The sequence below is a fragment of the Indicator indicator genome, chromosome 9, assembly GCF_027791375.1.
Source record: "Indicator indicator isolate 239-I01 chromosome 9, UM_Iind_1.1, whole genome shotgun sequence".
Lineage (NCBI taxonomy): Eukaryota > Metazoa > Chordata > Aves > Piciformes > Indicatoridae > Indicator > Indicator indicator.
In genome coordinates, this window is record NC_072018.1 from 3,776,232 (window position 1) to 3,787,824 (window position 11,593).

General features: G+C 47.3%; 1 protein-coding gene across 1 annotated transcript; it reads right to left on the reverse strand.

The window, feature by feature from the left end:
* Positions 1-1,587: 1,587 nt before the first annotated feature.
* Positions 1,588-11,204, reverse strand: SLC1A4 (solute carrier family 1 member 4). Its single transcript, XM_054383345.1, has 4 exons — positions 11,057-11,204; positions 6,391-6,585; positions 4,852-4,986; positions 1,588-1,822 (listed from the first exon to the last, which is right to left on the reverse strand). The coding sequence occupies exons 1-4, from the start codon at positions 11,194-11,196 to the stop codon at positions 1,588-1,590; spliced, it is 705 nt and encodes a 234-aa protein (XP_054239320.1). The 5' UTR covers positions 11,197-11,204.
* Between the last annotated feature and the right edge of the window lie 389 nt (positions 11,205-11,593).

Sequence of the window (11,593 nt, forward strand, 5' to 3'; positions counted from 1 at the left end):
CCTACAATTACTAAACGTAAGCTGCTGCCCGAAGGACACCTAGACCAAGACCAAAACTCCTAGAAGAGATCACCTGGGCTACACAGGGTTATAAACTCACCTCTGCTCTTCCCCTTTCATGTCAACTCTCAGCCTTGCCTGTCATCAGTTCCCACAGGATGTGTGTGGGCATTTTTTCCTCCCCCGTTTTCCTGGAAGAGGGATATCACAGAATCGTTAAAGTTGGAAAAGACCTTTAAGATCATTGACTCCAACCATAATCCAGCTACCATGACCACTAAATTATATCCTGAAGTGCCACATCTACACACTTCAACACCTCCAGGGATGGTGACTCTACCACCTCCCTGAGCAGCCTGTTTCAACACCTGACCACTCTCTCAGTAAAGAAATTATTCCTAAAGTCCACTCTAAACCTCCCCTGGCACAACTTAAGGCCATTTCCTCTCATCCTGTTGCTCTGGCTACTTGGGAGAAGAGACCAACACCAGCCTCACTACAACCTCCTTTCAGGTAGCTGTAGGGAGCAATAAGGTCTCCCCTCAGCCTCCTTTTCTTGGGACTAAACATCCCCAGCTCCCTCAGCCACACAAGACTTCAGTTGTTTGGACTGAGCCATTAAACAAACATGAGCAGGACCTGGTATGCTGGCAAAGGGAAGGAACTTCTTCATTCCTTGGTGTTGTCACAGGCAAGCCTCTTTCAGACATATTTATGCTGGAACAGACTCCACATTTTTTTTTTTTTAACCCCAGAGGGATTACTTTAACAAAATTTGTATTTCCTTTAGATTTTCTTTTTTTCCTTAACAGCTTGCTTAAGAAAAGGAAAAAAACAGTTCTTGATCTGCACAAAGATCTCTTGTGTCTGGTCCCAAATTTAGGGAGTTACTCACCAAAAGGCAGGAAAGCTGCTATAAGCTGCAATGCAGTGGGGGAATGGAACAAGGATCCCTATAAGCTATTCATAACAGATATGAATCAAAAGGTTTAAAAAAAGAAAGAAAAGAAAAAGTGATTTTTTCAGGCTAAAGCTGGCATTTTTAAGGGATCAGATAACAGGAGAGGAAGGGGGGAGTGAGAGAACAATGCTGCTTCATATCATTCTGTGAAATGTCTGCAATGGAAGTGTTCCCAGGACCAGAACTAAAGCAACATTTTCCCTCCCTCTGGAGTTTCTAGACTGGATCTCCATTTGAACAGCAGTACAATAAGGTTACTAATTGTTCCCTACAATAAGCACATACCTGATTGGTTTGCTTCCCCGTCTCCAACCCACGTGAGCCTTTACTAACACAAGGCTTGTTAACCCCAAAGTCTCAGTGGCATTGTTTCCACATACAGCTGTGTGTGTGTGTGCTTGTGGAGCACACACACACGTAGGAATTCCCCAAATACTATTACACAGTGAGTGTTCTTCTCAACACCCTTGCTCTCCCACCCCACCTCCCTCCCCTTCCCCAGGCCAATGTATTTCAGACTGGAGCTGAAAACTCTCAGGAGCCACCCAGCCCTTTTGAGCACTGCAAACTTGTAGGTGCATGAACCAGTCCAGCTCTGGGGCACGTGCTGACAAATGCCCTCTACTTCACAACACTGATTCCTTGGACTCAGGGTCTGCTGTACTGCTCGAGTTGGACACTGGGTTTTTGTGGGTTACCAAAGGTGACGTTTCCCCTTCAGACTTGCTGTTAGCAACTGCTTCTACATTGACTTCTTTCAGCTCCTGCTCTTTCTCTTTGTTTGCTTTTTCATTCAGGTAGTTCAGGATGCCTGCTCCTAGGGCATCCCCTTCCACATTCACAACCGTGGTGGTTCGGTCCCTGGGTAAGAGTAGAAACAAAACACAAAACAAAGCAGCAGGCTTTTAGCTGAGGAGAGTTACAAGACAGTAAGGGCAGCTCATTCAGCCCTGCTGCTCCACTAACACCAGTGGAGCCTGACAGAGGAAATGCTATTACCAGCAGGTATTTTCCACTAAAGTACCATCACTACTTCAGAACTACAAGTGTGCACCAGAGCTGGTTTAACATCAGCCCAACTATTACTATTGACTGGGTCCTTTCAGGCATCCCTCTTTTCCCAGCCCACCTCCTTCCTCTTTCCCTTTCCCAGGCCAGCATTCTTCAACTGTGAGTTCAGAACAGCAACTTATCCAAGCTGATCCAAAAAGTGACTCAGAGAACCCAGCTCTTCTTTGTCACTAGAGAGACCTGCAATTGAACCCAAACACCTACTTAAGTAGGAGTCCTTCCAAGAGCTGGCAGAATGACTCTGTTCTCTGGATTTCTCCATAGTAGCACCTGTCCTAATCTTTGGTCCTACAACACAAGTACCAGAGTCTAAGAGAGAAGGTTTATTGAGTCAATAAAGAAGCAATTTCTTCATGAGCCTTTTGAGATTTCTGTCAGTCATTCTACAGCCTAACTTCAGCACACACTCAACTTGTGACTGTGGTCCTCTCTGACAAGTCAATTGCCCACATGAAAACAAGACACAGGACTCTTGCCTTCCACCTTCCGCCTCTTGCTACTGCAAGGCTCAGGTCTTTGACTAGAGCAGTGCTGACCACAGAGGGACACCAGCACAACACAGAGAGGCTGAGAGCCCTGAGGCTTATTTGTCTGGAGAAGAGAAGACTGAGAGGAGATTTAATAAATGTTTATAAGTATCTGAGGGCTGGGGGTCACGAGGGAGGGGACAGGCTCTGCTCAGCTGCATCCTGTGATAGGACAAAGGGTAATGGATATAAACTACAGCACAGGAGGTTCCACCTCAACATGAGGAGGAACTTCTTTGCTGTGAGGGTCACAGAGCACTGGAACAGGCTGCCCAGGGAGGTTGTGGAGTCTCCTTCTCTGGAGACTTTCAAGACCCATCTGGATGTGTTCCTGTGTGACCTGTGCTGGATTCTATGGTCCTGCTCTGGCAGAGGGGGGTGGACTCAATCTTCAAAGGTCCCTTCCAACCCCTGACATCCTGTGATCCTATGAACAGCCTGCAGTGAAACAAGGGCAAGCTTTCACTCCTGCCTCCAAGCACTCACACCTACAGCTTGTGTAATGCACAGCTACTACTGTAGATCCTTTAGGAAGTAGGATACAGAGGGTTAGCTACTGCTTGCCTGTCTCTCCAGTCCTTTGGAGGTGGCTGATGCCCAAGAGGTGACAGCAATAAAGAGTTTGATGGCCCCAATGAATCCATAGGAATATGATTATGCTCCAGATGTGTGGTTTTGGACAGGAAGGAGGTTACCTTCTTCCTTAGCCATGCTAATTTACACAGGTTCTGTGGAGGTGCCACCTATAGAGAGAGGCTGCTGTTTCTAAAAGGCAGCACAGAGGGATTATGTGCAGGCTAAACTGGGAACTGCCCAGAAACGTGTCAGCTGGAACAACACCCCAGTGGGATGCAGATAGTTTGAGCCATACTGATAAGTAATTTCATCCCACTACTCAGCTTCAACCAGATGGCCTGAGAGCAGATGATGCTTTTAAATTACCAGATCATGCTTGCTTCACTATCATCTGTACTCTTAAGCATGCTGTAATTCATGAGATGCTCCTTCAAGGAGAAACAGAGACACCCTGCTCCACAGGACTCACCTAAGCCACAAGAAATGACCTGCAGCTGGAGTTTACCCAGCACTCGTGGCTGGGTCCTCAATACTTAAAGCAAAACAAATTCTCTGTGCCTTCCTTAATCCAATTTAGATAGTACAGAAAGTATATTTAGGGCCTTAACAAGGCCATAACTGTGCTAAGTGGTGAGATAGGCTCTTCAGAGCTGGGCAAAGAGATAATCTCTCATCATTCAAGGAGAAGAATGGTGCTTGGATGCACCAGCTGTGATGATGAGTGTCACAAACTCTCTGTGACCCTGCCCTGCCAGTGGACAGCACCTCTCTGTGACACTTGTGTTGGTGCTTTGACCAGTCTTGAACTACAAAAATAGCTCAAAGAAGAGATGGCAACAGCTATGGTTCTGATGGAGACTTGCTTCACACGTGACCAAGAAAGCTTTCCACCACTACTCATACCTCCTTGAACAAACTTTTTACAGTCCTTCCTAATTGAAACCTGGGAGAATTCAATAGAGGCTGAGTGAAAGACCTGAAGAGGGATTTTAACATACTAACTGCTTTAATTGAGGAGGAACCACCTCTTTTGTTTTCTGTCAAGCCTGTATCTTGTGGGGTTTTATTTTACACTGTGCTTCCTGGACTGCCCTGCCTTGTGCTTCTACCTGAAGGCACTACATAGAATCATTTGGTTGGAAAAGACCTTTAAGATCATCGACTCCAACCATTCTCTAACTCTGCCAAGTCTGATACCAAGCCATGGCCCTCAGCACCACATCCTGACTCCTTTAAGCACCTCCAAGGGTGCGGATTCAACCACCTCCCTGGGGAGCCTGTTCCAGCCTTTGAGAACCCTTTCAGTGGAAAGGTTTCTTCTAATCTCCAACCTAAACCTCCCCTGGTACAACTTGAGGCCATTTCCTTTCATCCTATCACTTGTTACTAGGGAGAAGAAACCTACACCCACCTGGCTCCAGCCTCCTTTCAGGGAGTTGTAGAGACCCATGAGGTCTCCCCTCAGCCTCCTTTTTTCACGCTAATCAATCTGAGTTCCCTCAGCCCCTTCTCACCAGACCTGTTCTCCACACCCTTCACCAGCTTTGTTGTCCCTTCAACAGCCTTGTTGACCCACTTCACCAGCTTTGCTGATGCACTCCAGCACCTCAATTTCCTTACACTGAGGGCCCCTAAACAACCCAGTCCTCAGCAGCACTGAGTGCAGGGGGACAACATGCCCTGGAACAGCAGATACATGTGTCTTCAAGTACTTACACAATCCAGTCCACTGCTAATATCAAGGAGAGGTCGTTGGTGGGAAGTCCAATGGCCTCCAAGATGATAGCAATGGTGAGGACTCCTCCAGCTGGGACCCCAGCTGCCCCCACACTGGATGCAGTAGCTGTCACCCTGCAAATCAATTTGTGCAGCTGGTTAGCAGGAGCTCTGCAGCACTCCTCTGCTGCACTTACGTCACACATTCCCCTGCCATGGGAACTATAAACAAGCTACAGCCTGGGACACATGGATCCTTTGCTTCCCTGGCAAACCCTTTCCTGCCTGCTGATGCAATGTAATGGGCACAGAGCACTGCTGCTCAGCAGGCATCCACAACAGCTACCAGGGCAATAGCTCTGTGTTTGATACCACATTTGCCTTTGCAGAAATAAAACCCAACCAACACAACTCTGTCTTGCTGCTTTACTCAGGTATCCACTTCCAAGCCATGTCTCAGCTCAAATAGGCTGAGCATTTTATACCTCCTGGCCCCAAAGTACAAAGGTAAACCTTGCCATGCAGGGCACTGTCTCTTCTCTGCATCGCTGCAAATGCAGACACTAAATCAGAAGGTGGAAGCTTGTGGTGCATGTGCTGTAGACACAGACCACACTTTATGTGCAGATGTCTGCACAAGGCCTTTCCTTGGGCTATCATTGCACAATCCTTAGGCTTGTGTTAACACTCGATTCATTAGCAGTACCTAAAACACTAATTTGGCTGTCCACAAAGGAAGTAATGCCCTAGCCCTGCTTAAACAGACAAACAATAAGGAAGCAAATAAAATGTGGCCAGGGAGAGTGAAGGAGATGCCAGGAACCGTCACTAGGAGGCATCTGGTAGACAGAGCTATTGCCTTTTGGCACAGCAAAGTGTTACAACTCCTTGCAGCATCCTGACATAAGGGATTCTGAGAAAGGAAATTCAGAGAATGACTCTTCATAGGGTATATGGGAGTAGGAGGATATTCCAGGCATGGAGAGAAGAGAGTCCTAGAGAAGGAGGCAGGACTGAGGTGGTAGAGGGGATAATGGAACAAAGCAGCAAGAAGGGGAATGCCAGTGGGTCTTGTTATGGTAACAAGGGCAGAGGTAAGCACAAGCAGAGTTCTTAGTGTGAAATTGACAAACAAGGAACTGGGGAGCTGGCAGGAGGATGTTCTAAAACATCCAGAGGGAGAATCAGGGGTAGCTTTTTTGGGTAGAGCAGCATGCCTCAATTACCCAGCTTCATGGTGAGTTGAGGGTGGGAGAGGAGGAGAGGAAATTCATGTGAGAAACAGCTTTAAACAGCTCAAAGTCTGGTTCAGAATTCAATTACCCCTCCCAGGTTCCACCTTTTATTAAACTGAGATTCTGGCAAATCTCATAAAGCTTGAAAGGCTCCCTTCTTTAATCACCCTGCAATTATGCTTCATAGCAGCTCACAAGCTTTAGGTCAGAGATGTGGAATGCAAACCAGCTATTAGCAGAGAGACCACAGGCTTGATCACGTCTGGGGGCCAGCAGGATTTGGTTGCAAGAGCAAGCAACTTACAGAATTGTGAAGATTTGCCCAGGGTTGAGGTCAACGTTGTTGAGCTGAGCAATGAACACAGCTGCCATGCACTGAAAAATTGCAGCTCCGTCCATGTTGACCGTGGCCCCGATGGGAAGGATGAACCTGCTGATCCTCTTGTCCACTCCGTTGTTCTCCTCGATGCACTTGATCATCGAGGGCAGAGTGGCTGAGCTGCAAGCACAACAGGCTCCAGTCAAACACAAAGCACCAGGGGGCACTGAAGGGAGAGTGTCACAGTGGAGAGAGTCACTGTCCCGTGGCTGTCCCATCTCTACCGTGTTGCAGACAGGGCTGTCAGCATGGCTCTCTGTCCTGAGACAGCACTGAGACTCTACGCTCAGAAGTCTCCATCTGCAATCTCAGGAACAATATTCACAGCTGAAACTCCACCCAGTTTGGTACTGGGATATAACCAGTTTACAGTGACAAATGCAACCACAGGCTGTCACCCCAAAAGTAGCACAGAAACCCACCTGGAGCAAGTAGCAAAAGCAGTGGCAAACGGTGTGATAAGGCCTAAGAGGAAACGATACGGATTTTGTCGTGTAGCTGCAAAATAAATCAGGGGCAGAATGATTCCTCCATGGATGAAGTGGCCCAGGATAGAGGCAAAGATGTATTTTCCCAGGCTGGTCACCAGAAGTACAATATCTTCCATTTCCACAATCTTGCTCCCAACAAGGAACATGATGCCAATAGGTACATACCTGCGCAAAGAAACATTGCCTGCCGTTATGAGCAAACACAAAGCCCTGCAAAACATGCCACTTTCCATCCTGGAGATAACATTCTTCTAAAGAATATGCTGCTCCTAGGGAAGGGGAGCACCTTGTTCACCACTCACTCAGGCTAAGCAAACTTGGAAGGCCTCTCTGAACACTCTTGCTTGGTGGAAGGCAAACAGTCAAACTGAGAAGCTCTGTTCACCTAGGCCCTCAACCACACAGCTAGGAAAGAATTCAAGTGGGAAGCAGAAACACTGCCAGAAGTTACTAGGACACAACAGCACTGTGGAGTTTTAGTCCATCAGGGATGGGGAAAGACCTAAAGCTGCAGTCACTGTTGAAGGAAAGGAAAGAAAAAGAGGCAGTATTGTGTCACTGGAGCAGAGAAAGGGGCAGAAGTGCAGGATCTCAGACAGATGATGATGACCAGCAGAAGCATGAAGTTAGGTCATGAAAACGGTAGAGACTGGGTGCCAACATATTTAGTGTAGGAAAGAAAAAGCTATGTTCATACCAGACAGCTCAGCTGAAAGCTGCTGAGACACGTGCCAAAGATAGCAATTAGCTCTGCTTCCTTGCCTCCAAAGGACTAAGCTAAATGATCAGGCTTTCAGAGCCTCCCTCAGCCAACAGCCACGTACACATTACCGTGCCTCCTGTCGAGGAACATGCCACGTCTTAGGACAACAGCATTTGTTTGAGGTCTCCTTTGTTAGGAACACCTGGAGCTGCTCCAGGGGAAGGGCCACCTGCCAGTCACAGCCACACCTCCAGTCCCAGTAGAGCAGCTGGCAACAACCCTGACAAGACAGAATTGCTCTTGCACCTACAGCACAAGAGCTACTAAATGAACTACAGGAATCACACTAGGCCCTGGGTCAGCTCTTCTGAAGCTCTACTTAGGATGTCTGTCTGAGTACCTCTGCTGATGCTGTCCATGCTTCATCCACTTCTGCTTCTACCATTTCTTAATTTTGAAAGACCACCCAGCTCTCAAAAATCCTGCCAGGCACAGACGTGACTACAAAAGTTCTGCCTGTACCTCTCAGGAATGGAGAATGTTTTTTCTCCCACCCTCCCGTCCAATCCAATGCCCATTTCCAGAGAAGCTGATTCGCAGAGTCAGGGCAAGCTTCAGAAGGTTTGGTTAAGCATGCAAAGGTTCAGAAAGGTGGGAAAGCCTTAAGGCTGCCCAGATCACTCACTTCTTCCTAGCCTGCCTTTCCCTCATTGGTTCTGCAGCTTCTCTGTTGTGTAGATATGGCACTTCAGGACATGGTAGTGCTGAGCTGACATTTGGTGATCTTGGAGGTCTTTTCCAACCTTAATAATTCTGTGATTCTATTTTTTCTGCAGAGGGGAGCTCCTCATGCCCCTTATGAATGTGAACATTCTCCCTTGGTCCTTCCTTCACCAAATCTCTCGAGGGGCCAATTCTGCAACGTGCTGCCTTTCAACTATGTTTCTGAGCATCCCAATTAGCCACATCTAGCTGAGACCCACTCCTGTCTGAGCTCTGCAAACATGAACACCAGATTCAGAGCTGAGACTGGACTCCTCCCCTTGAAAAGGGAAGCTAGAGAGAAGGAAACTGGAAGTTGAGACCAAAGTGCTGCTGAACATGAGAGCAGCTGTTGAATGGGACTAGCCACGAGCTCAAGCTGCCTTTTCACTTGATAGTATTTTACCTATTCCAAAGTATCCTTATGGAAGGCACATGCAGCTTGAGAGATTTTGAATAAACACCAGCACAACACAAAAGCCTCAAGGAAGGCAAGAGAACAAGCATGGGCTACGGCTGCAGTGTTAAGAGTCAGCTGCAGCCCCAATAACCCACAAAGCAAAGGATTATATTACCAGCCTGTTAGCACTGCAATCAGCTGAACACAAGAGCTGCCTCTTACCAGTGTTCAGCATGCAAGAAATTACACTCAGGAGTAAAAGACTTAAGCTGCTTTCAGACTTTCAATGTTCAGTCCCTGGTGACAGCAGCTTCTACAGAGAACTGCCTGTGTAAAATCAGGTGTTTGGTTAAAACCTTTCTACTTCTTAGAAAGAGGGAAAGAATAGGAATGAAAAATGCAGAATGAAAGGAGAAAAAAAAAAACCCTCTGTTAAGGTGAGCTGACAGCTTTTCCAACAGCTTTAGGAAGGGAGTGAGCAATGTCCCACTGAAATTGAAGCTGGCTGTCCTTAGGAATATTTTTTCACTTGTCAGCTATTAGCACTGCTGGTTTTGCAGAAGCAGCCTAGACCCATCCAGCTGCACAAGAACAGCCACAACACTGCTCTGAGGCCCAGATTCATCCTACCTGACAGAAAACCCAGTCAGAAGGCTGGTCATGCCCAAACTCAAGCAGCCTGAATAGCTCCCTAGAGGTGTCAATGCTCATTTCCCACCTAGTGAGAAAGTTCAACGCACTCCAGTTCCTAACACAGACTTGATTTGGTGTCAACAGCTTTGGGAGATCAGTCAGAGCAACATCCATCCCATAAAGATGTCTGGACTCCAATGAAGTGAAATAATGCTCATTAATAGGCAGGAATCATAGGATCAGTCAGGGTTGGAAGGGACCACAAGGATCATCCAGTTCCAACCCCCCTGCCATGGACCAGGCTGGCCAGAGCCCCATCCAGCCTGGCCTTAAACACCTCCAGGGATGGGGCCTCAACCACCTCCGGGGACAACCCATTCCAGGCTCTCACCACTCTCATGGGGAAGAACTTCTTCCTCACTTCCAGCCTGAATCTCTCCACTTCCAGCTTTATTCTGGAAGTGGGAAACTATCAGCCTTAGAAAATACTCTGAGAGATGTGAAATGGAAGAAAGCAGCATCCACAAACAAGAAACAGCTGATGGCCCTGCTCCTCAGTTCCTGCTTCACCTAAGAAACAGACACCTTAGAAGAACAGAGATTTAAAACCCCAGTGTGTAATTCAGGCTCTGCTGGCTGATAACAATGACAAAACACTCAATAGTCAGCAATACTGTTGCAGTAGGATGGACAGCAGAGCCCTGGGCACTGTTCCTCCCTCCTCCACAAAGGGACATAGGCTCTCCACCACTGTTTGATGCAAGTGGACAGATGGGGCACTGTATGCATGCACTCAATAGGCTTTCTCTCAAACTTCTTGCTCTCTACAATTCCTTGAAAGGAGGCTGGAGCCAGGTAAGGGTTGGTCTCTTCTCCCTAGTAACAAGTGACAGAAAATGGCTTCAAGTTGTGCCAGGAGAGGCTTAGGTTGAATATTAGAAGAAGCTTCTTGACTGAAAGGATTCTCAAAGACTGGAATGAGCTCCCCAGAGAAGTAGTGGAATCCTCCTCCCTGGAGGTGTTTCAAAGAGGCAGAGATGTGATGCTGAAGGACATGGTTCAGCACCAGTATTGGTAGAGTTAGGTAATGGTTGGACTTGACAATCTTAAAGGTCTTTTGCAACTGATATGATTCTCAGTAACCTTTTGGCCAACAGCTAAATCAGGGCACGCTGCTACAAGCATAATTTTAGTTACACAGGACGTCCAAGTGCAGTCCAAGCACAAGCATCCCTGACCTCCACATGACTGTACTGCTCACTTGGTCACATCTCCTTTACTCACTCAAGGACAATGCCTTTAGGCACATGATGGCAGCTAGCCACAGGCTTATGCTGCTTTGAAATAGAAAGCCTTCTTTCCACTAATTAAACAAAAACAAGGCCTGGAGAGGATTTTGAAGCAACCCTCTGAAGTGCTCCAAACTCCTGTCTTAAGCTACGCATGACTGCGTAATTACAGGGCAGGAACAAGAAGAAAAGACCCCATCATGTGACACCAGGACATGTACTTTTCCTCTGATGAGGGATCTGGCAGGAAAAAGCTGCTCAATGGTGAGATTCCTGAACTGTGCTGCAGATGTATCTGCAGTCACACACTTACCACATAATCCAGGAAACCAAGACCATAGTTGCTTCGTTGAATGAATTAAAGAAGCGGATCAGATCTTCCCCTTCCTGGCCAAGCTTTTTCAGAGCCACTCCTAAAACCAGAGCGAACAGCACCAGTCCCAGGATATTCATCCCTTCAATCTCAGTACCCACAGGGACCTGTAGGGGCAAAGAAAAAAGAAGGCTTGTTAGACACAACACTGGCACAAAACCCAACGAAAGGGCCACCTCCTTTTGTTGCTGCCCGATCAATCTGAAACCAAAGAGCAGAATCTATTTTGTGGAAGGGAATCAAACAGGATCTGGATAGAGTCCAGACACAAGCTTCCCTAGTTACGAGCTGGTGTGAATTCACTGGAGAAGGAAGGGGCCTGATACCTCCCCTCTTGCCTTTCAGTCCCATGCATGTGACCTGAACAGGAAATCTCCCCAGGTTACTCAGGACAAGCTTCACTGCAGACACGAACAGCACAAGCACCAATCACACATGTGGTTAGAAGACTGAAATATCCCTCCCTGTTTCCCTGTG